The sequence below is a fragment of the Balaenoptera ricei genome, chromosome 4 (genome assembly GCF_028023285.1).
Source record: "Balaenoptera ricei isolate mBalRic1 chromosome 4, mBalRic1.hap2, whole genome shotgun sequence".
NCBI classification, from domain to species: Eukaryota; Metazoa; Chordata; class Mammalia; order Artiodactyla; family Balaenopteridae; genus Balaenoptera; species Balaenoptera ricei.
In genome coordinates, this window is record NC_082642.1 from 136,115,804 (window position 1) to 136,142,647 (window position 26,844).

Consider the following 26,844-nt stretch of genomic DNA (forward strand, 5'->3'; position numbering starts at 1 on the left):
AAAAAAAATCAAGGTCTTCTACCTCTGAACTTTTTGTATGTTAGGTACCTCTCATGTCCCTCCACAGTCTCCTGCCTTTGCACTTATTACAAACAGTACCTTAGCCATTTTGTGATGCCTGACAATTTATCTGAATCCTTATGTAGACTGAATTATGTTTGTTTCTTCTTTACTTACTTCAGTGCCTTACAGATGAAGCATTCAATAAATATTTGTTGAATAAATCAATAAATTTAATAAATTTCTCCAAATTGTTCTTTCAATGTTCTGCTTATTTTCAGATATTTTTAAATCATTACTTTGTACAAATGACATGTTTAAAAGATATTTGCAATGTGAAGTAGAGATGATCATCTCTGGTTCCCCATACAAGTCAAATTAGATTAATGGCTGTTTATTTTTTTGTATCAGATATCTCCCTATAATAGTGACTCTATTATCCTATCAAAATGATACTTATCTTTGGATCATTTGAAGGAAGAAATGACATTTTCTAATAACACATTTTTCACTGTCATTGGGGCATTTTTTTCACTGGTAGAATTTTCTGTTTAGGTTGGTGGTGTTATGGATGACTATGGAAGGCAGGGGAAGAACATATCTGTTTCTCAGAACTACTGGAGTGGAATCTTTGTAAGATGGGCCTGGTAATCTGCATCTTTAACACAAACAATCTCTAAGCAGCCTTATGAGCTTCTCTATTTAGGACTAATGACCTAGAGACAAGCTTTGTATGGTTTTAGCATTCTAGTCTATTCTCCTCTCTAGACTTAGAATATTTTAGTGATCCTCTTTATTAGTTCAACATTTATATTGGGAATCTAATCACATTACTATAACTGCCTGCTTTATTGACCTTAATCTATATTTATAAAGGGTGTGCATGTCACAACTGGCTCTTTGCTTTTTATACTTTCCACTGACCTTATTCTATGGAATTGCAACCTTGTTATACACACCATAAACATTATATGCATAATCAAGGGGAGTGGTGTCTGGGGTAAGGCTGCCTCTTTCACTTACTGGTTTTATTCCACTTTTAAATTTGAGAAATATAATAATATCATCTGTTTTAAAGAATTATTGTGAGAACTGTCTAAAATAAGGTATATAAAGCATTAGTGCAGTGACTGGCATAAAATAAATGATAAAAAGTTAGTAATTAATTATTGTTATTCTTGTTATCATTCTATTAGGCAATCTCACAGATGTGGTAGTTGTATTCAGATACAATAAATTTATAATTACTTTGCTGTGTCAAGGGGAGAATCTAACTTTGATATATACGTTTGTTTCTCATGGCCTGGAAAAGAAATGACTCACAGAAAGCCTGATTAGGGTAGTTGTTTGGAAAGTTCATAGACATGAATGTTGTATTTGGCTCCCACAGTTCAAAAGGTCCTCCACAGTCCGCTGAAAAGGAAAGCAATGAAAAATCATTAGTAACATATTGTTTATTGCAGACATAATACTATATGCCCATAAATTTCCAATTATATTTCTTGGAATACTGGTTTTGACAGATACATTTTAGAGTTTGTGTAAGGGAAAAATATAGGTTAACAGGTCTCTTTACTGAAGAATTTCTCAAAACCTTAAATATTTTTATGTTCTTTGTGATTCTGCAAGAAGGCATAATAGTATTCAGCATTTCCCAAAATTATTTAGGCAAGAAAACAATTTTGACAGGTATCTTTTATAAATAGGCTTCATGAAATAAGGTATCAGTGCTCTGCTGTAGAAAAAAAGATGAATCTTCATAATAGAACAAATCTTACATCTGTCACTCTCTTATGAGGAGAGTTGTAAATTACTAATCCTGCCATTTCTTGTTCTTTTCTTCTCTTTTCCTACTTTTTTTTTCAGTAGAGAAGAAGCTTCACCATCCTGAATATTGTATTGAGGCATTTGGCTGTCAGGAAAGGGGGATAAAATCTCTACCTTCTAAATAATTGGCCTAGACTGTTCAGGAGTCAAGTTGGAACTGAACTTAATACAAATTTATTAGAAAAAAATAGAGCACAGATTTTCCAGTTAAGAGTATGATGCTTCAAATGGGTAAACTAACTTTATGAAATTCTTAATCTACTTTATTTATCTTGCTTATTAGAAGAACATTCTAAAGTAATGTAAAACTTCATCAACCACTTTGAGTATCCCAGTTCTATCTTATTTTTTATTACCATGTTATACTTAAGATCAAAAGAATAAAAGTAATCTAATTAGAAGAATATATAAAACTGAGATAAGTAGATATTTTTTCTTTTATTAAAGGCAGACGATAATGGTATTACTTACTCCCAATAACACAGAAATCAGATTAGAGGAGGGAAAAATTAAATGTCTCTACATCTACGGCAGTGCCTTCCATCAGACCCTCTTGTTTGATCCCTCTTTTACATGTCATCTGCATCATTTATGTAGATCCTTTCAATTCATGTACACCTTTCAAATTTGTATGTAATAATCTTCTTAGATTTGGGTTTTATGGTATGTACAATGGGACAGAGAGAGGCAGTTGTTGTGGCCCAAACTAGTATCATTGTCAACATATCCTGTTCTGTAAGGTTTGGTTCTGTAAGGGCTTGGTCTACCTTATATGCCCTCCTGGAACTGGCTTGTCCAGAACCAGATGAACTTAGCCAGAATAATAAAATCTTTTTAAAAAAACCTTACTGTTTGCAAAGTTTCCATGCACATTGTCTTATCTGGAGAGAGAAGGTGGTGTATAAAGGAAAGATGTGTTGGAGTTGATGGATTAAAACTGTCATTCTGAGTTAGTTACTTGTCTTTTTGAGACTGGATCTTCTCATCTATAAACTAGATATATATTAGAGATTTTCAAGGTTGTTGTAAAAATCAGATATAATTTATGAAAAGTGCCTACACATTACCTGGCACGCTCAGTCCTGTTTGTCAGTGCATTCTTGTGAATTAGGTAATTACTATGACTATTTCAATTTTTTTTTAACATCTTTATTGGAGTATAATTGCTTTACAATGGTGTGTTAGTTTCTGCTTTATAACAAAGTGAATCAGCTGTACATATACATATATCCCCATATCTCTTCCCTCTTGCGTCTCCCTCCCTCCCACCCTCCCTATCCCATCCCTCTAGGTGGTCTCAAAGCACCGAGCTGATCACCGACAATCCGGGCATCGGAAGTGTTCTGTTACTTGCTAATGCCGAGCATAACCACTTAGTGTCAAAGTCAAGGCTTCAACTCAGTTAACCTCAGACTCATCTCACAGTATGTTACTGTCTGTTATTGGGTTGATTAAACAGAATCATTTCAACCACCTGGTCTGAGCTATAGGCAGGGTTTAGGCTGAGTCTCAGTAAGTGGCACTTGGTGCGTATGTGACAAGGAGAAGGAGGACAGAAGGGAACGTGGATGAGAGCACTAACAAGTAAGGTCAATGATGGACAGACCTAGAAAGAAGAAAGCAGTGTACACAGGGTGCTGAAGAAGACATTGGAACCAAAGAAAGAGTGATAATTTGGAACAAGGGCAGGTTCTCCACTGGGAAAGGCTGAGGGAACTGTGCGCTCCTACAGCAGCAGTTCCTCCAAGGCGAATCCTCTCCTTGATTGTACGACTTATTGTCTTGACAAGATTTCTGAAGAAGCATCCACTACAACCCCTCAACTCCCACATACACACAACTCACCTAATTTTAGTAACTCTAAAGTGCCGTGAAACGCTTTCTTCAATCCTCAAGAAAACTAATGAGGAGGGGAGAGTGTAACTGCAGGGACAAAAATAACACTGCTGATTGGCGAGGGGGAAAGCCAGCTCTTCTTCTTAAATTTAGCCATGGCCAGTGTGGCCAGTGGGAGTGCTGTTGTTTAAGCATCATTCTCATTTCTCTTCAAGGAAAAAAATTTCTAAATTGTATACTCTTCATATAGGAAATAGCCAACAATTTGGAGAATGTATTGAGTGTTCACTTCTCTAAACACTTGATGGTACATTATATTATATGCAGATGAGTAGGTAGGACTTAAATAAACACACAACCAGAACTAAAATGTTGTCAAGTGTGATTGTTAAGTCTGTCAAGGCAGGCAGTTGACTTAGCATTTCTCCTCTGAATGGAAATCTTGGAAATTCAACATTTAAAATACTTTAAAAAATAATAAAATATTTAAGAAGTACTTTTTGAAATACATTTCAAATATAATTTTATGTCAAATAAATGATCAGTAAGTATCTCTGATCCTTGGTCTTATAAGATTGATATCAGTTACTCTCTGTATATAAACGACTATAAGGAATTGGCAAAAGCACTTTCAGCCATTCTAAATATGATGACACAATTTATTTTAACGGTGGTGTTGCTATAGCGGAGATGTAGCATGTACTTCTTAGAGGAGCCAAAGACTCATGAAATGTAATTCTGGAGAGCACAGTCCTGCTGTGTCATTTAATAAACCATCTCCACCCAGAGAATGAGAGTTAAATAGTTTGTCTGATACAGGGAACTCTTAAATTACAGTTGTTAAATTCTACCATTTTCTTTTTCTTGGAGCTGTTCTCTCAAAGATTTGTATTTTGATTAATTTTTTACTATGCCAGTAGGAATCTTCATGACATGCAATATGTAAATAATATGCAGTGTTTTGCAAAATGGTTGTCAGGGATAGATATTTTCCTCGAGGCATGTCATTTTTAATCCATGCTTAAACCTCTGACATAAATGATATGTCAATGTGGAGGCATTTACTGTAGGGTGAAAAGAAGCAGAGTCCAGCTTTCACTTACAGTAAAAGGGTTCAAATTAAAGTTATTTATGACAAGATATTTAAAGCAAGAAATAAGGATGATAATAGTAGGTTTCTGATTGCTACTTTTTTTTTTTAAGATTTTTTTTTTTAATGTGGACCAATTTTAAAGTCTTTATTGAGTCTTCCACACTCTCCTGCATTGGAAGGCGAAGTCTCAACCACTGGACTGCCAGGGAAGTGCCTGATTGCTACTCTTATGTAAGGGAAATAATAGGTGCAGTTTAAGAAATACTACTGCACATTGATGTTTGAATATGTTAAAAGTGGCTAATTTTCAAAGTCAGCAGTTTTTTAAAAATAATCATAGTAATAGATAACCAGTCCTAAAGTATTACAGACACAACAATTTTAAAAGCTTAGGTGGTAATATAAAAAGAAATTTTGGGGTTCAGTTTGTCAAAATTTATATTTCCATTAACAGGTTATAGTGACCAGCCACAATACAAATGTTTTTATTAAATTTGTGGCAATAAAGTTCAAATTTATATTCCCTGTGGTTTACATTTTATTTATAATTACTAGCCATCTAGCCAATAATAGATCTAATACATAGGGTGTTTTGAAGGTAAAAAGATGAAAACAAGAGTAGCCAAAAACATACTGATGTAGGAGCATATGAGGGCAGTTAATTTGGAATTTGCTAAGGGTATCAAATCATACTAATGATATAAAAGGCAAGAAGCTCTACATGACCATCAATTACATGAGAGTTAAATTGGTACTGATTCATTTTTACATGAATAACTAATGTTAAATATCATTTAGCTCTAAGTATAATATGAAGCCTATGAAACTTTCCAAATTAACTTTTATTTTGCTTTTGGAAATGGAAAGTGGCCTAATAATGGCCAAATAGAGTGAAACTATAGAAATAGAGTGACTATTACAATAGTTAAATCTAGCTTGTCCTTTTTTTTTTTTTCCTTAACTAGTTTTAACAGCCCAGAAATAAGCCAGGTGCTGAAATGTTGATTTCTTTTTGTATATACCTATTCTATTTAGTAGGTACTTGTCATGAATTGTTCCAATTGTGTTGCAAATTGGCATTATATTTGTGTAATGGAATGTTTACTTTTAAAAAATGTTCTCAATACAATCCCCACATTTAAATTATTTGTGCCAATGTCACAGGGCAAAAATCATAGAGCTGATGCAGCAGCAAGTGATTAAAATCACATGATGGAAAACTCCCTGCAGTTATGAAAACTGAACTTATATTTCCCCAAACAAGGCACAACCTGGATCCCTAAGAACAACAGAGAAAAATGGCCTTAGCTAGTCAGTTACTTGATTATTTTCTTATTTAAATGCTCTATAAGAACCAAAGAAAAGACTATTAGCCAGTCAACCATGGTTTCCCTTTTTTTCTGCTTAAACAAATCAGTGATCTGGAACCAGAAAAGCTTTGCTCAGGTAAGAGTTTCCCTGAACCAATTGCAAAGGGCATTAGAATGAAATTGTTCAGAATGCATTTGATGGTAATTAGCATTTTCTGCTGTGCTAAATATTGCCCTGAAGTGAACCATTTGGAACCTGGAACAAATACACTCTGGGAAAATTCTAAAGTTTATATTTTAAAATCAGATGGGTTATTCTACCGTTATAATTTCCCTATTGTAAAAATATGCAGGCATATCATGCTTCCTTGACATTGAGGTATTATCTTTTTCTCTTTCTGATTGGAATAGATAAGAGGACTGTGTGGGTTAGACAGATACATTTCTAATATGAAAAATCATATTTAAAGTTTTCTTTATATATGTATGACTTTACATATGAAAGTTATCCCAAATTTTCTATTTTATATAGTGATGAGATGTTGCTATTTTTAAGATACTGAGCCTATGAAACTATGTTACTTTCACCTGTAAAATTTTTTCTTCTTGACCACTTATTGATGAATAGAAGAACATGCTGGCAGAAAGGATTATGAAGACAATCTGTTTTATTAAATGATTGCAATATCAAAATAGCAAGATGTTGCTAATATTTGGTATCTATAGCAATTATTTATCAAACCAGCAGTGATTTTAATGATTATAATATTGTTTTGCATGAAAATGTTTCATATAACAGACAGGAAGGGAGTGGGACACATAAAAAATGAAGTGAGACAATTATTTTTAAACAACACTGTGCTCAATTATTGTGCTCATGTGGTATTTTATCCATCCCTAGCCCCACCATTATTTCCAAGCTTTAGTTCTGGTATCAGAATTCTGTTTGGCAAAAATGTTTAGAACACACAGCCAAAATAGAGAGAGAGAGAGAAAGAAAGAGAGAAAGGCTAAGTTTATACCTAATAGTATTTGTTGATGATGTATTTATGCAATGTTAAGAATCAGTCAGACACCAGTGAAGCAAAGGTGAATTAGATCCAGAGTTTGGTGTCAAGAAAACTTCTTGTCACAATTCTGTGGCCAATACTATTACATGGGAATGCATGGTACTTTCCTGTTTTTGTTTCAATTTTGAGTATCATTCTATCTCTTAAACTGAATGCTTCCTTGAAGGTTTTTCCAGCTCACACTCTCTTCTCCAAAGTCTTCTATCACTTAATCTTCTCATTTACTACTTTTAGGGGCACATAGTTATATATTGCTTTTAATATTTATTACTTTGTTAATTCATTAATATTATATATTGCTTCATGTATCAATGGTTATTGCTACATCTTACATTTCTTGTGCAGTGCTTTGTATGTAGCAGATATTTATAAAATTTGAATGAATGCTTGAAATATTGAGGAATATATGTATAACCCATACACACATCTAAACATGTTAATACACATGATGGTAAGTATAAATTAGCCTTTGGGTGGGATGTAAGTGCACATTCAATATGGTGGCATGGGACAAGTATGACAATGTCATGTTACTCTCCTCCTCCTAATGGCTGCTCATTTGTCATACATTCTCAAATGCCAGTCATTTGTCTTTAAAGCTTTTGAGTTGTTAAAGACAGTCATCTGAAAAGTCAGTTTTTGTTTAAGTTAAAGATTAGAAGCATAAAAATATATAATTTTCGAAGTAAAATCAAATTTGGATAGGTTGCCAACTGATTTGCTGATGTGAATATGGGCAGAATTTCAAGTGAGCTTGGCACAAAAGGGGAAATGGAAAAAATGCTGTGTTTCATGATAAAACAAAAACATCTATGAGGTTCAACACAAGCAAAGCTGTACAGCTAGATGAGCTTCCTACCACCATAATCCAAAAACAAAAGGGATGCTTTTGCACTGAAACTACAATGTAGTGAAAACATCCCAATAGAGGGACAATAGGTAATGGATGTTTCATATCATTTATCACTACACACACACACACACACACACACACACATTTCATTTGTTTGTTTATTTTGGTCAGATCCCATAGTCTGAAAGTGGTATGAAGTTATTGTTTCCTTTGACATAATAAGATGGTTGATAATGTACCTTTTGCTTCTGAAATGTCATGTTTCAAATTTGAGTTAAGAGCACAGGTAGATACAGGCTCCGTTTTGTTCCTTTGAGATAAAAGATTCCATAGAACATTGGAAATCCTGGTCATTGCTCTTGCAAGGCCTTACAAAGGCACCATTTCAGGACAAAAATCTTGTGTGATCTAGGTATATTCAAAGTCCAGACTGAATCATTATTATTAAATTATTCTGGAAATAGGCTTGGTGGGTTTCAGGCTTAAGTAAACTCCTCTTGAGATCTTAACATCATTCTCATAAGAAGGCTATGAGAATCTTAAGGCTTCTTCCCAAAAGACTATAGGCCATGCTACATGGCTAATACAGCGTTAGTTTGTATTAAATTGAAAACAAAATAGAAATCAGCACTTTGACTATTATCAAAAATGAAAATTTAGTAAAATTATCATAAACATGATGCGTAACAAAGTAATTTCATTGTGAATTTTTATATAATATGTAATATTTTACTAGTTTCCATTTTACTTATATTTTAAAAGTTTTGATTTTCAGTGAAAAAAATAATACTAGGGCAAGATAATAAAAAAATAAGTCAGAGAGAGATCTACCTGAAAATAGTAATAACTTAATTAGGAAAAATACATGTTAAGGTTACTTACTAGGAAGTTCTGGCAGAGGAGTTGGGACCAAAGTTGGTTCTGGATAAAGACTCACATTGCAAACCCCATATGTTAGGCTAATGTCATCCAATGCTATATCACTCAGGAATGGGTTTTTAAACGCATTAAAAGCAACCTGTAATTCATAGAGGCACATAAAACAATTCCGCTTTAATCTTTTCTGATTGATTCTTCTTGTGGCCCAGTATCCTCTGGAGAATCAATACTGCCATGCCCAAGTAAATGTGGACAAGTTATCACAAAGTGAAATATTGCTTTTCCGTGTCCTTCAGCTGAGCCCAGCTTCCTATTATGTGCTCATACTAGTCTCAATTTTCACTAGTGTCTTCTTTCTTTGTTAGGCAACATTGTCACAATTTCTGTCTCTAGCTCTTTCTTTCATGATATTGTCATACTCCATTGCACTCTGTCACATATACACATCATCTGGCAGGGGAGAGCAATCTTTTTCTAGGTTCTTTCCCCAACAATATTAAAAATCCAGGTAGCTGTCTGCCTTCTTAGGGCATACAACCTTGAAGAGAAGACACACTGATTAGATCATTTAAATGAGAGAAGAAGGAAAGAAGAGAAAATATGAGTATGATATAGTTGTTCAGGGCCAGCTGGTACTGGTCATAGTTTACCCAGGAAGCTGGTGTGGGATATATTGTGAGGGTGATACTCAGAGGACACCAAGCCAGACTTGGGAGAAATGTCCAGTGCAGTGCCGTGTCCCCTGCATTGGCAGGCAGATTCTGAACCACTGCGCCACCAGGGAAACCCCTATCCTACATTTTACTTGCAAACACCCTTAGGAAAAGAACACGAGAAGCTGTTACATGAAAAATTAATTCACCCTAATGTGAAATAAATGATCAGAGACTTCCCAATGAGACGGCTCATAGAATTTGTTTCTAAAGGAAAGATATGCGATTAAGTCAGAGTGGGGCAGGGTGGATGGATTCTGGTGGGTGTGAATGTTTTAACAGGAAAAGATGATTCCCTAGAAAAGTTCAGGGCTGATCTAGGGGGTGTATGTGAAAAGTTGCAAGACCTAGTTAGGCAGAGGACATAGGAAAACACGGTTGGTTTGTGCTAGAAAGTTGCTGAAGAAAGTTGAAATATCCTTCAAGGTTTCTATGACTTTTATGGCTCATTGTAAGTAGTACTTTCATGTAGTAAATTGTTCCTCAGTAAATGGCTTTTAATAAGTCAATGAATAATTGAAAATAGAGGCGCTCAAAGGTAATAAAGTAGGAAGATTAGGAAAGTAAGGTGACTTGGCTATACCCAGAAAGTAAATTAATTTTTTCACCATATCACCATAAACTGTAATTGTACCACCATTTTTATAATACAAATACATGATTATAAAGCGTTTTGCCGACCTTAAATTCCATTGTTTCATTTAATGTTACTTGTCCATAGTTCCAATTTTCTCCATAATTTCCTTCCTTTTGGAAAATTGTCTTCTCAATGTTTTGGTCACTGCTGATATTAATGCTTAGGTTATAGACATTTTCACCATACATATAATACCTAGTTTGGAAGCAAGCAAAAATGAATGGATTCCTACATTAGAATATATATATATTTTAGGGTTCTTCTAAACCCTTCTAAACTCAAATACCCCCCTTTATCTTGGGTGAGGGAGTTGCTAGAGAAAAGGAGGGAGTTTCCCAGTATTTTGCTACTTTATCAGCTGGAAACGTAATGACTAATACATTAAAACTTGGGACAACACCTTAGTAAAATTTGAGCCTGGCAATGTTACTCATTAAATAAGATGTCACTTAACATGCGTCTATAACATACCAGAAACTAAGGCAGACTGGTTCCAAAGTGGGGTCTAAAAGGAGACTTAAAAGTCCTACTCTTTCTCGTCTCCCTCCTGGTCCAGTTGGGGTGGAAATGTAAAATCCTGTAAAAACAACAAAAATTGTTTACTGCACTTAACTATGAGCATTTTCATTGTGGGAGCTATATCATTCATAAGCAGGAAAGCACAACTTTAAGATGAAAATATAAGGAAATGTATTTAGGTACAGTGGAAAGGACAATGGATTGGAGGCCAGAAGACAGCTTCCATAACCAATTGTTATTTAAGAAAATCACTTCTCAACTCTGGACTTCCCAATAGCCTTGAATTGGAAGGATATATCAAAGTCTGAGTTACCATGAGTTCACATGACTGTTTCATCATATTATTATGTCCAAATACCACTTTAATTCCAATTTATTAGATGTTTTGATTAATTCACTCCTTTAGAGACAATCAGTCCATTAAGATATTAAGTTATGCTGGTAGACTAACGCATGATATAGGCAATTAGTTAAATACAAATTCGAAGGCAAAGTTAAGTGTTTCAAAGGTGGTCAGTTTTTTATTCCATTGCCTATACTGTGTTTCTCTAAATAAGAAGTGACCTGATTTTACAACGATCTTATCTTCCATATTCCTTTGAATGATAACTAGTCAGATCACAGAGGAGCAGGAAACATGCTAATCCACATAAAAGCTTTCTAAATAGTTCAAGCCACTGCATAAAGTGCTTTCTGATCTGGAATTCATTCTTGCAGCCAATGATTTGAGTCATCTGAAGTGTGGGAAAAGTTGTTGGGATGAGACCTCTTGAACGTTTTCTTAGGCAGATTTAATTTTTTAATTTTTATTCTGCAGCTCATGTATTATGACAGAAAGCAGGAATCATGAAACCAAATATGATGTAAAGCAAATGAAATATTGGATAAATTTAATTTTATTGGAATGTAATTTTTTATGAAATGCTGAAATTTAGTGTTTATTTGAAAGCAATCATCTTCTGTCTTGTACTTTCAAACAGAAGTGTTTTTTTTAGGACATTTTCATAATTCCAAGAAGAAACCCATGCCAAATTACAGGCACTCTCCATTCTTGTCACCCTTCTTCCAGCCTCCTGCAGCCACTAATCTACTTTAAACCTGTAGACTTGCCTATTCTGAATAGTTCGTGTAAATGAAACCATGCAACATATGGTCTTTTGTGAATGACTTCTTTTATTTAGTTAGTGTTTTCAAGGTTCCTCCAGGTTGTAATGTACTAGTGCTTCATTACCTTTTATGGCAGGATAATATTCCATTGTAGGCATATATCACATTTTAAAATTTATCCATTCACCACCAGGTGGAGGACATTTAAATTGTTTCTGCTTTTTTGGATATTTTGAGTAATGCTGCTATCAACTTGTTTTTATGAGGATGCTCATTTTCATTTCTCTTGAGTATGTACCGGGGAGTAGAATTGCAGGGTCATGTATTTAACTGTATTAATCATGTTAAACTTTATGTTTAACCTTTCAAGGAACTACCAGACTGTTTTCCAGAGTGACCACACCATTTTACATACCCACCAGCAGTATATGGATATAAGCTAACCCTTGTTATTGTCTGTCTTTTTGATCATAGCCATCTTAGTAGATGTGAAAAGTAACGAATTGTAGTTTTGATTTGTATGTACCTAATGACTAATTTAATGATGTTTAATTTAATGATGTTCAGAATCTTTTTATGTCATTGGCCATTCATATATCTTCTTTGGAGAAGTGTTCAAATCCTTTGGCCATTATTTGTCTCTATTATTGAGTTTTGAGAGTTCTTTCTATATTCTGGATAAAATTCCCTCACCAGGGAATATGATTTTCAAATATTTGATCAAAATATAAAATTTTCAAATATTTTATCCCATTCTGTGGGTTATTTTAAAAATTTTCTGATGGTATCCTTTGAACCACAAACCTTTTATATAGAAATTTTTATAGTCAATGCTATGTATAAAGTTCAGACCCATTTATTTATAGCATGCGGAGTAAGGACAAGACATGAAGAAAAATGCTAGTAGAACTGCCAATAGATACATCAATGCATATTTAGATCAATGAGGCAAAAATTATTCAGAATGAGTATTTTATCAAGGTGAAATCATCATCAAATATCTTACTAAATGTAATATATGCACATCACTGGATTTAGATTACAAAAGGTAAAATAGAAATGAATGTGTATTTAATATTTTATAGTATTAACATACTACTTATACTTTGTATAGTGCTGTGATATTTCATGAGTACTTATTTTAGCCATGTAGTTAGTGTTCAATTATTCAAACCAATAAAAAGTAGTATAGATACAGAAGACATATTACAGAATCGACTCTCTAAATGCCCAACTCCAAGTCCCTTTTGAGTTGCTTAGAGTATAGTTCTAGAGGAAATAATTAAAATGCCACTGAATGCCATGAATAAGTACTGAAATGGCTACCCTATTCAGAAATATTTCTAGTTAGCAGCAATTATATAACTTAAACACACATCATGCTCCTATTTATGTTTGGCCATGTTCACAATCAATTAGTTATAATTAGAAATATTTTGAATGTATTGTTTACCCAGTAAACAGTAGTAAACTTGGGGTTTTCAGTCCAATTAAGGTATCATGATGTTATGAGCTTTGTATCATGGTTTAGATAAAAAAATTAATTATGTGGACTGTAATATCTTATGAATTTTGCATAAATAAATTAAAAAAACACAATACACTAAATATCAGATAGAATTGTGTATTTTGGAATAAAGTAAAATGATATATTAAATTATTATTCCTATGAAATGAGCTAAATTATTTAGTTAACAGATTAGAAGAGGAAGGAAATTCTTCATAAAATTATGAATTTCAAAAGTAGAGAATTATAGTTGACATAAAAATTTACTTAGTCCAACTACCCACTGTCCTTAAATTTCATCCACAACATTTTGCCTATGGGGGTCATTTGACCTCTGTTTAACATATATCAGATGCAGCAGGAATCATTGCATTTCAAGGCAGCCCATTCCATTTCAACATGATTAGAAAATTCATTTCTTTTTTAAGAATAAGTTATTGTGCACCTATTGTTTCTAATTTTGCCTCCTGGGCTCATTAGGATAAGATGAATTTATGGTAGCTCTACAAATATGTAAAGGCCACTATTATGACTCTCTTGGTCTTCTCAAGATTATCGGTCCTTTTTCCCTTCAATGATTTTAATGTGGCTCAATTTCAGTTTGCTTCTTCATCTGATAAGTTCTCAATAGTTGTACATCCAGTTGGTTCTACTCAGAACCAACTCAGAGTATGGAAACTAGAAGTCCACACAATATTTCTGCTGGAGTATTTCACCAGGTGGAGGAGTAGGAACATCATAAAACTTGGGACTAAGACTTAAGTCATCCCATCATAGTCACTATCTATTTCCAAGTGTGTCTCGTAGTACTCTGACTCCCCGTGAGAATTCTTCATCACTTACATCGTTGTTTAAAAATGCTTCCTTCTGTACAATCTAATCTGTCCCTATTCAACATCTTTCACCATCTCTTTGTTTCCTACTAAACCAACAAATTCACTGTGATGTTTGAGGCCTCTGTGCTATGACTTCCTTTTCTAGCCATAGTTCTTATAATTCATGTGTTAATATTGACATGCAGCACTTCTACAAAATTAGAGTATTTTAACTTTTCCATCACCGAGAAGTGTTATAACTCTTGGGGTCTTTTTTTCTGTTTTCCTGTCCTTCTAATTCTCCTTACAATTGTACCTGTCAGTATCCTACAGATTTTTTGAGGTCATTTAAATCAAATTAACATCTCCTTCAGAAAACCCTTCTTGGTCTTTCCAACTAGATATAACCCCTCCTTTTGAATTCTCAGTTGCACTTGTACTTCTCTGATGTCACTTAGTGTATTCCGTTGTGTATTGTATTTATGTTCACATGTGACTTTTAAAACTTGCTAGAAATTTGGAAAAAAGAAAAGGTACATTTTTGAATTCTCAGTTGCACTTGTACTTCTCTGATGTCACTTAGTGTATTCCGTTGTGTATTGTATTTATGTTCACATGTGACTTTTAAAACTTGCTAGAAATTTGGAAAAAAGAAAAGGTACATTTTTGAATTCTTTATATGGATTAGCTGAATACTGTTTAATTATTCTTGTTACACTAATTAGACTGGCAAATTTAATTTTTAAATTTATTAAAGGACTGCACAAAATAAATGATTAAATAGATATTTTCCGTAACCATATGGGGAATTATATGGTTAAATGATAATTTCTTTTAAAATCCGTCAACTTTCTTGAAATACCTTTGAGAGCTCTTGGAATTAATCGCAGAGTCAGCTTCAAACCCAGAACATTTTGTAATGTAAGCATTCAGTGAGCCTTTGCTGTGAGCCATAAGGTTTCTCTTACAGCTTCTACCTATCCCTTTTTCTGCTTATTTCTCCATGAACTGAACCTAACCTCTGCTTCCAACAGCCCAAATAAAAAGAAGTGCTGGACATGTGCTGATGCTGATGTAGAGACAGCAGAAACTGCAGAGATGGCAGAACTTTCTGGAAACTTGGAGGTCCCTCTCAAGAAGAAAATAAACTTATATAAATCACTTTGAGTTTGTGGGTGCATATAAAGTTAATTGAATCTGGTAGATAAATATTGAAAGGTTTAGATTGGAGAATGGTGCAAATTCAGTCAGATTCTGTCAATATTAAAGAGTAATATTATTTTCTGAAATTCAACATCACAGGAAAGATAAGGAAATAAGGACAATTTTACTTTGAAACACTAAAATTCTACTTATTTTAGAATAAGTCTATAAGCTAAATAAAACGCAGATATCCAAAAGACTTAATATACTTTTGAAAACTGAACAGTAGTATTTAGAAAAATATCACAGCCTATTTGTTTCTGTTGAATACATCTGTGGCATGAAAAGAAAATAGTTATAATACCTAACATTTATAAAGCATTTTTCATATGTCAGGTATTTTCTGAAGTTTTTTTCCAACATAATAATTTAATGTTCATGACATGCCTCCAAAGTCAGGTTCTATTATCATCGACCCACTTTCCAGATGAAGGAACTGAGATAGTAGATAGATAACTTGTCTAAATGGCAGAGCTCAAATTTAAACCCAGCTATGACTTCAGGGTCTCTATTTTAATGATCTTTACTACTACACTATGCTAGCCCCCAGGTGTTAGAACAATTATGATTTCACTGAGAGCGGCCAACAAAAAATGCTTTCTTTGGCTCCTCTAGCTCTTTTGTGACTCCTCCATTTCTTAAGTTTTCACATGTTACTAACCTCATTTTCCCTGAATGTTCTGAAAAAATGGGCCACTGCTGAGCACCCCAAGATGCTGCCCTGTATCAGTGCCACGGTCTCCGCCAATTCCCTTTGTTTCTAAGAAGTACAGAGAAACTGAGCGTTGACAAAACAGAGACTCGGGAGCCGGTGCTCCACTGGGAGAAACTTCTTCAGAAGGACTCAGAAAGTTAAGGGACTTAGATGTTCTTCCCTAAAGCAATGTTAATTCAAAGTTTATCTGTTTCATATAGACTTTCCTGTCATTTAAAGTGAAGGTAAAAAACCAAAAAAACCCTGCATGGGTAAGAGGAACAGCGGGAGAGATTTAATTCCCTTCCATCTCAGAGGCAGAATGTTCTGACACATAAAAAAGCAGGCTGGAAGAAAAATGCCCCTTGCGGGGGAATGACTCGTAGGTTATGAAATCACTGGTGTGAGAGTTAGGAAGGACCTATTAAGGCCTCTCATCCGTTCTCATTACACTGCTGCCTCTGGTGGGCTCTGAACTGCTCTAACTCATCTCATTTTAAATAACTCCTGCTACACGACTTTCTCCTGAGACTCCATTTCCAACCCAACTATTTAAAACCTCCATCTGACATTCAACCTCTTTCACTTTGGTCAGTTTCATTTTATTTCTTTCGTTATTTAATCTGTTGGCAAGCTGAAACCATTTTTCTCCTGTAACGTACTTATAGTCTTCAAATATCAGTGGAATTATTTTTATCTCTTATTATGATGACATAAAAGGAGAAAATGATAATTTGAACATCAAAGATTTCAGCTACGTAAAAGCTATCTGTCATAGTCAGTAGATATAAATGCTTCATGCACTGTCCTCTAACTACCCTTGTCCAAGTGTGGTAGAGACATTTTTTTTTTATTACAGTTAAGAAAAAAATTGGTCAAATTATTTGACTGTTTTAGATCAGGATCCTTTAGAGGGTTGGGTGATTATCACTTGGGGTTAGTCTTCAGCTGTGGAGATTACGAATTTATCCATAGAGGATCAGGTTCTGGGAAATCACTTATTCAAAAGAGATAAATTATGTATGAGACGATGCATGTCATAATTTTCAGTATTAAACATGTAGGTCTAATGAGATTGGCCATCTATGCAGTGCACATTTTTTGTCTATAGGTCCACATTGGTAAGTAGTTTAGCAGGATCCTGTTAACTTTACTTTCAGATTATATCCAGAATCTGACCTCTTCTCACCACAGCTGAGAGTCCCATGGCCTCTTTTCTGGATTAGGTGATAGCCTTTCACTGGTCTCTCTGACAACACCTTGCCCTGCCATAATATATTCTACCAGTCAGTGTGAATTCTCTCATTCCTACACTTAAACTTCAGTAGCTCCTAATTTCACTGGGGAAAAAGCCAAAGCCATGGAAGACCTGTTATTCTCTAGGCCCTACTGTCCTTATTGATTCCACTTCAGCCATGCTGGTTTCCTGGCCTTCCTTCAAGCAGGTCAGGCACGCTCCCTTTAGAGCCTTTACTCTGCTTGTTTCCTCTGTCTGGAAAAATCTATATGGCTAATTCCTTCCATTCCTTGGAAGTTTTGATTCAAATGTCACTTATTGTTTCAGTGAGACCTGAAACTGATGACTCTATTTTAGTTTGCAAAAGCACCTGAACACCTGCCCTCCCCACTGACCTTACTAAGCTCTGTATTTTCCCAGAGTACTCATTCACATTAAACAGAACCCCAAGATGTAATGACTTGTCATGCATATTGCTTATTTTCTGTTTTTCTTTGCTAAAATATGTGTTCCACGAGAGCAGAAAATCTGTTTTATATTCACAGATACATTCTGAGGCCTTGAATAAGGCCTGGGTTCAAAAAATACTTCTTAAATAAAGGAGTGAATAAACACATTGAGAGGAACTTTCAATGATTTCATAGGGAAATAGATTAAAATTAGTCACATTTTATTAAGAAATACTTTCAATTTGAAGTAGTATAATGAACTGTATTTTATTATTCTGGGGATGTATTTTCTAAGGAATCAGGATTACTCAGACACATTTCTACCATGAAAAAAATAACTTTTTAATGTACTCTTACTAGATGTCATTCACAATTGACATTAACTCAAGCCATTTACTTTTCAGGTTATAAAACCAAGGATATTGATCTTTGTAATATAAGGGGCTATTAATAATAAATTACAATGCACATGTGCTCAGGCTATTATTATGTTATAAGCAATTTCATGTAGTCAATCACTTATTTAGAAATGACTTACTGAATAAAAGTTGTAGACATTCATTCATGTATTTAAAAATAATTTTACATGTTAGATTCAGACACTGAGAATACACTAGCAATTCAAAGATGAAAAAGACAAGGTTCTTGTTCCTGAAGAGAACACTGTTGGAAAGAAACAAATAAGTAAGCAGATATAAGGCCATGTGATAGGAAAAACAAAAGAGGTGCTTTAATGTTTAACGGAAAGGAAGATTTTAACTTCGAGGTTCCAGAAAGACTTTGTAGAAATGGTGATGTGTGATCTGTGTCCTCAATGCCTAGAACCATACCTGGTTAGAGAGAGGTTTTAATATGTGTTCTTTGAATTGAATTGAATTCTCATTGGTAAAAAGAGATACTATAGGATAGATTTTGTCTAAGAAAATTATCTAAATGCATGAATTTCTATTCTGTCCTTTTCCTTACTTTGTAAGATCCATATTACTTCTAGATTTGTAATTAGATTGTAGTTAGTATTATGAATACATGCTTCCAAGGTTTACATGGTTGGTCTTCTCACTATGAGTTCCTTATCTCCTGATAATTCCCAATAATTTCTGGTCTTCTCAAATTTTATTGTCTCAATGTTAATGTCTCCACCTGAAATCCAGTTCTAATATCCCACTCACGTGAAAAATATACCTACAAAGCACCACCTTTCCCTTGGGACCATGTTTTAGAATCAGCTCTTCCATAGTTTTTCTGCTATGGACTGAATGGTTGTTCCCTCCCCCCCCCAGTACGTTGAAATACTAAACCTCAATGTGATGATATTGGAGATAGGTCCTTTGGGAGGTAATTAGGTCATCAATGTGGAGCCCTCATGATGGTGTCAATATAAGTGATCTTATAAGAAGAGACAGGAGAGGGCTTCCCTGGTGGTGCAGTGGTTGAGAATCCGCCTGCCAATGCAGGGGACACGGGTTCGAGCCCTGGTCTGGGAAGATCCTACATGCCGCGGAGCAGCTGGGCCCGTGAGCCACAACTACTGAGCCTGCGCGTCTGGAGCCTGTGCTCCGCAACAAGAGAGGCCGCGATAGTGAGAGGCCCGCGCACCGCGATGAAGAGTGGCCCCCGCTCGCTGCAACTGGAGAAAGCCCTCGCACAGAAACGAAGACCCAACACAGCCAAAAATAAATAAATAAAATAAAGAATTATAAAAAATATATATATATATTAAAAAAAAAAAAAAAAAGAGACAGGAGAGAGCTCTCTCTTATGTTCTCTCTCTCTGTTATGTGAGGATACAGTAAGGAGGCTGGTGTCCGTGAACCAAAGGAGGGCTCTCATCGGAACCATACCATGCTTGCACCCTGACCTCAGACTTCCAGTCTCCAGAACTGTGAAAAATAAATATTGATTGTTTAGGATAACCAGTCTGTGGTATTTAGTTATGGCAGCCCTGACAGACTAAGAAAGCTTATCAGAAGAAGTAAACCTGCCTTTTTATCTGTATTTCAAAATGGTATGATCTTGATCTATTGAAAATTCTAAAGAATTCTTAAAAAACTAATAGAGTTAATAAACAGTTTCAGCAAGGCTGCAGGGTACAAGATCAACATACAAAATCGATTGTATTTCTGTACACTAACAATGAACAATCAGAAAATGGAAATTAAGGCAGAGTAGACCAAAGTTCAGTACAGTTATTTACCTCCCACAAGTCCCCTTAGTTAATAATAAGTGGCAAATCTAGGGTGACAACCCAAGTCTCTTTGTCTCTAATGGCCTCTGTGTACTTTTCAACATTTCATGAATATATAGGGTAAAAAATATATTTCTTGAAATACTCTTACTTGCCTACTTGATTACTATTTTCATTTAAATTCATTTATTAGTTCATGATCAAAAAAAAGAAAGTCTGAAAAGACTGTCTTACATTTAATACTGCTCACTTTGAACTGCAGAACAGCGCATGACACTTTTCTTTTAGTTTATGAATTAAATATGAACTATACCTGAATCATTGCCAAAAGTGTGGTCAAAATTTGGACCAGTAGAGGGAGGAAAGGTGTTTCCCTGAATCCTTTCCCATTCATTGTCATCATTTAGATCCTGGATCCAGAAACAAAAGCCATCTTCAAAATTACAGTTGATTTTCTCATAATCTGTAAATTAAAAAAAAATAATAAAATACTTCAAATGTAGTCAACAATATGACTAATTATAATAGAGTGAATTGAAAATAGCATAAACTCACACAGTTTATAATTAAGTGGCATGCACAAAATCATTTTTTAAATTCATTTTAACTGTTTAATTCCATTTAGTTAAAAAACAAACACATCATTTTGTTGCCAACTGTGTTCTTATGTTCCTTATACCCCATTAGGCTTCAGTGAAGACAAGCATCTTGTTCTTATTGTTCTTTAATTTTTATATCTTACCTCTGTTGGCTTACCCACATAAACTTTGTCCCAAATTTTTTACTCTCCCTATTTATTTACTAAATTTAATACTCTGATCAAAATTAGGTTGATGTGGAACATTCTCAGAATTAGTTTTATGCTAATTTTTTAAGCTTTGAATACTTGCAGTATATAAAAGTTTAATTTTCCTATTGATTTATACTTTTTCTCAAATTGGTTATTTGATTGTTTTGAAGAATGTGAGCTATTTTCTAATTTCTCATTTCTTTGCAAGTATCAAATGGAGAAAGGTATACATAAGAGATACTCATTAAAGAACTTGCATAATGAAACAGATAATGACCCTGTTCTAAAATATTAGGTCCTGCTACTTTTAAAATTCCATTACAGTATTAAAGCACCTGAAGATTCAAAGGCTAAGGAATAAACAGTACTTACTATTAAGCACTTTGCTGTTAAATGCAGTGTATGTTGCATTAAAGCCAATATAATCATTTTCATCAGATTGTATAAGAAAAGTGGCAGTAACTTGATTGGAAAAAATCCTAATTGTGCCAGGATTCTGTGACCAGAGAGAAGCTACAAAAGAAAATGAATGACTGTTATATGTACATATATATGTATTCACTTATCTATTGATGTGTCCATCCATCCATTCATCAATCAATCTATTGATCTATCAATTGATCTATCAACATTGTTATCTGATACTACTGTTAACTAAAATCATTAGTCCTATAGTTAATTTATTTTAAATAAATATCTCTTGTCCTATAATAATAATGTTTCAAATTATTACATATATTTGTGGTTTGATAAACTATATTTTCATTTTTAATTGTTAGTTACATACACTGTAAACACATATAAAAAAAGATCCATTCTTTTACGGAAAAAATTCCTCTAAGAAACATACAAGTTAAACAGTTATAAAACAAAACATGAGTTTGATTCTATCAGGTATTTCCCATGCCACACTAACAGAGGCTAAACTCTATCACAATAGTAGAAATAAGGGTATTTCTTTGGCTTTCTATCCATATAGCTGTAGGACCTCAAAATAATCCTAGACAATTTAAGGATTGTTTCTACAGATATTGATCTTATCTCTTTTCCATTTAAATTCTAGCTACAAAAGATATTATCTTTCTAGATTTTTTATTTTCAAGGGTTAATATAGTGCTTGAGAAATAAGAAGTACTCACATGATGATTTACAAAAAAAGCATTGTTATATAAAATTTGCTTTTATAGAAATGTATTATTTAGCACATACATTCTCAAAGGGGGTGATATTGCCTCCTAGGTGGTAAAAATTTGTTTTCAGGGACAGAAAAATTCTTAGTTTTTAAATTTATAAAGCCCAAGATAGCCGTACAGTACATAAACAGGTATAGAGAATATCTGAAATATTAAAATTTCATGGGGAGCAATTAGGGTAGGAAAAGGTCTAAAAGTTTCTTAGTGGGAGTGATAATGAAAAAAAAAAAGGATAGGAAACAATGGCTTAGCATTTTAGTTTGACAGTTTGAACTGGGTATCAGATTCAAGTTTATGAAAGGTATCACGCTTGCAGATTGAAGACAAAGCACCACTGTTAATTATTGAGTTCCGAAGAAAGATACTTTCATAAACTACTGAAAAATTCTGTGCTTATCATGTAGAAATTAGTGAAAAAATGTGATTACATGCATGATAATTTCAGTAAAATCTAATGGAAAGAAAACCATGAATAAGCATTGATTTATATCTTACTCTTTTCCCCAGTAAAGTTGTATTTCATTCTTTCAGTATCTTCTCATGAAGAACTACATTGGTTATTTAGATTCCTTCTACAAGCATATGTAACTGTGTAACCCAAATGGTTGCCATATTTAAAATCTTTGTAGTCCATAAATGTCTAGTTGCTTAAAGCATGTGAATATTCTAGAAACTTTGCTTCAAACCTATCTGCCTCTCTTTCTTTCTTTCTTTTCTATAGCAATGGAGTTTTGGGGGGGCCATGGCTTCTGGTAGGATCTGAATGTGGCTACTGGTTCAATGGCACCCTTCATGGTTGTGATGTGTTGGATTCCCACGTTGTCTAATGTTATTGCACTAGTCTAGTTAGTCTGGGGTTTATGTCTTGAGATTCATTAATACGCTTCAGAGTTACACATAAATGTCTAGAAATGGCGTAGAACATTTGTATCTATTGAGGTTTTGTAAATCTTTTATCAGATTCTTAAAGTTGTGACTAGAAAGAGTCCCAGAGTGACAGACGCAGTGGAGAGGATATTATCTTATGCATCCACAAAGGTAGTAGAAGACAGTGGTTAAAAACAGAGGCTCCAGAGTCAGCATGAGATTCATTTCTGGCTCCATGTCTTATGAGACTTCTCAGTGCTTCAGTTTCCTCTGTTGTGGTATAATACCTTCCATAAACATTTGTGATAAGGAGTAAATAAGTAATTTCCACATGATAGAGTGACTGGTATATAGTAAGTGCTCAGTGAATGCTAGCTATTATTCCTTGATGTGCTCAACTGGATTGTAAGCCCTGAAAACGCAGAGACTATACTTAACGCTTTCTGAGCCTCTGCCATTGTGTCAGAGCATGGGAAAATTTTAATCAATTTTTGGATGCATGAATTAAGATGTGAGTAAATATAGCAATAGTGTTTGCCTACATAAAAGAGTCATAAAAGAGTCAGGGCAGGAGTTGAAAGAAAAAAACAATTTCCTAATAATTTCTAAAGCCTGGATTTTTCTCTACCTGACACAAGAAACTTTTAGACAATAATTCCTTAAGAAAATCCAGTGCCTTTTACTAAAAAACAATATTGCTATGGATATTAAAGTTGCCAAGCAGCCACACTTGTGTGAATTAACTAATTTGTCTTCTAACAATAAAGGCTCTGGTGAATAAGTTTTGCAAAAGAGGAAAGCTGGGAAGCATAATTAAAATTCAGGGGAATTTGGGTTGAGGGCAATGGGCAAGGATAACAGACTTTCCACAGAGTATAATTCAACAGATCTAGCTCAAAACTATTTATTTTATCCTATTTATAAGAGAAGAAATTCTGCAATTAAATTAGCTTCTTTGTGTGTTATAAAAGATTTCTAATATAGTCAACACATTTTATTGAGTGCTCACCATGAATTTGGTATGGTGCTAAATGCTGGAGAAAAAATAACCAAGTTCCCCTCTTAACCTATTAGAAAAGTTCAGATTAATGAATTATAAAAAAATTACTTTGGAATTGATAGATACGGGAGAAATGCCATGGGAGTACTGAGGAAGTAGTTCTTAATTTTTCCAGGCACTATCACTGAGGAATCTTCAAGAGCCTCTGGAAAGTCCAACACCTTAAGCCAGTGCTTGTTAAACTTTTCCATATAACATACCCCTATCAACAGAAGTGAATGAATGGGTACTTGTAACACTACATGAAAGTGTTCTAATAAAAGCACAAATTTTAATAAAAATGCTTTACTGTGAAAAATGTTTGTATATATTATTTAATTCCATGTCCACAATATGATTATTTTTGTTGTAGGATAAGTTGACAATTCAGGAAGATCCACTATGTTTATTACATAACTTCAGCTGTATCTATGCCCACTTTTGTGTGATTCAGTTTTAAAAACATGTCCTTAAACTGCTAAGCTCCAATATTGGGGATATGCTATTAACAGCCCTTTGGGAATGGAAGAACAGCTAAGCACTTAGGATATAAAGAATGGTGTAACAACTACACACAGAGAAATGGATTTTCCTGGCTTGTCAACTTGAAATTGGTTTCAGCGTGCTCATACAGGCTGTTTTTGTTGTCTTTCTTTGAGGATACATAAATATATCTATGTATTTTTTGAATAAAGTATTAATGGAGAATACTTATCATCTTCTACCACTTCCATACCCAGTACTGATAATTATTACCACCAATGAATTGAATATTTTACCTTCATCACTACAGTTTAAAGAAAACATTTTTGAACTACTATCCTGTTAATCTATTCTGATTTACCCTGATTTCCACACTTATTTGGAAAAGACTCTATTGCATTCTATATCATCTATCTATATGAAATACTCACCTTCCTCTGAAACTTTTTACCAGTCAGAGAACTTTTACATCATGACTCTATATGAAAATGACTGAAAAATGCCTTTAAAATTTGTTCATACTAACTTACCCCTAATCAAGTATATAAGAACTATTTTATGGTACTGGATAATTTTATTTTCTTATAATTCCTTTACATAATCTTATTTTCCTTGATTTAATTAAAATATCTATATATTTTCCACATGATAAAGATAATTATCTTTATTCTGAATTGTAATTTAATAAAAGTAATTGTGTACACATCTCTCACAATAAGAAACTTGCTAAAATATTTAGAAAAATAGATGGGATTTTGAATCAAGAGTGAAAGTATCAGCATTGTTACAAAACAAAATAACTTTAGAGTTATACGAAATGCTATTGATCTCCATTAATTAACTACTATAATACCATGATATATAAACCTGCCGGTTTAAATTTAAGTCAACAAATACTAAATTTTTACAATATATCAGGCATGTGCTAGATGCTGGAGGTAAGACATTTTTACATATCTTTAAAAAAGGTATTATTTTTAAATTTAAAATGTAATTTTAACAGCTAATGCCATTTCTCATATTTTTTCAAGTTAAATTAAAATATTTAATTTAAAAAACTTTGAAATACATTTATATTTCAAAAAGACCTTAAAAATTGAACAACTACCTATTTGTTATAATTTAAATTCATTTTCTTAGATATTTTCTATTTTCTATTTGTATATTTAGTTTCTTCATTGCATTTTTATGATAATTATTGTGCATTATTGACATCACTATATATAATGATTCTAAGATTTAGTTATGTATTTCTGATGATCTAAGCATGTGAAAATAAGTAAAAATAGCGTTCAGGCAAATGGTATCTGAAGAGAAGGGAACATGAGGGTAATTTACACCTATCATTTTTGGACAGTTAACCTCTATGAATTTAGTTTTTATCTGTAAAATAAAGATTGTAATAGCACCTGTGTAATATGGTTTAGGGGAGAATTTTTTTTTTTTTGAGTTAAAGTGCTGAGAACACTACTTTGCATACTGCAAGTGATCAAAGTATGCTAAAATTTATTATTAATATCACATTAGCCCTTGGAGAAATTTATATGAACTGGCTTATTTGTCCACCTATGTAAATATTTATGTTGACATAATTTTAAGGAACTAGATTTATCAACTACAGAAATAAGTAGATTATGAAATGGCTGGTCCATTTATTTAAGCCAAATGTGACTTACCATGAGTTCATCTGTTTTATGTATACTCGTGATTATATTTGTACTTGGGGCTTTTAAAGCACAATGAATAAAACGCATTGTGTTTGAAGTAGGAGTGTCTGGGTCTGATTTCTATCTCCAACACTAACTAGCTTTGTGGACTTGTGGTCATTTAACTTCTTAGATCTCATTTTCCTCTCCTGTAATGCATACTTTGTGGATTATTGAAAATAAAGGATATCCACATAGAGCACTCAGTATGATGTGTGTCATATTAAAAGCACCCCCAAAAAAGTACTTATTATTATCATATGCTTAAATATTTCTCAAATCAATAAGTCAATCAAAACATTTATTCAATAGGATTTACTTTTCATTATTCACAAGTGCAATTTAAAATCCAAAATTATTAAAATAAATGCAGCTTTGTACAAATGTTAATAAGAGATGTCACTTGTAACCTTATCTTAGCTCTGCTAAGATGACTATTGACTATTCCTCAAAAGTGTGAGGAAAACGAGTTATTCCCTGGACTCCATTGCCACATTCTTTTCTTCATCCTTATTTTATTTCCTCCTGGAATTCCACTCCTATTTTTGTTGGCTACCATGAATAGGTCTATTCATTTGGGGACCAGATGGAATAAAGTGGGGTAGTCACACATGTATTATTAGAGTGTTCCCTGCCCTTTCTCAGCTCCCATCGGTGTCTATGTCCATAATGACAAATAGCTACATAATAACAATACCATCCACACCTTCCATTTAGTGAGACTACATCCTGATCTACTCATTGTTTTACCAACTTTATTAGTAATAGTCCTGCAGGAGACAGAAGCAGAGTGCATAATAAAAATAGAAAAAAAAGAGATTCACTGTTGAAG

At 33.7% G+C, this 26,844-nt stretch overlaps 1 protein-coding gene across 1 annotated transcript in view; it reads right to left on the reverse strand.

The window, feature by feature from the left end:
• TMPRSS15 (transmembrane serine protease 15) overlaps positions 1-26,844 on the reverse strand; it is a 136,134-nt gene that overhangs the window by 65,672 nt on the left and 43,618 nt on the right. The window contains exons 9-14 of the mRNA XM_059922230.1: positions 21,097-21,237; positions 20,248-20,397; positions 10,690-10,795; positions 10,263-10,413; positions 8,872-9,007; positions 1,324-1,413 (exon numbers count right to left, since the gene is read on the reverse strand). Coding sequence (XP_059778213.1) covers positions 1,324-1,413; positions 8,872-9,007; positions 10,263-10,413; positions 10,690-10,795; positions 20,248-20,397; positions 21,097-21,237 — 774 coding nt within the window. The remainder of the gene's footprint in view (positions 1-1,323; positions 1,414-8,871; positions 9,008-10,262; positions 10,414-10,689; positions 10,796-20,247; positions 20,398-21,096; positions 21,238-26,844) is intronic.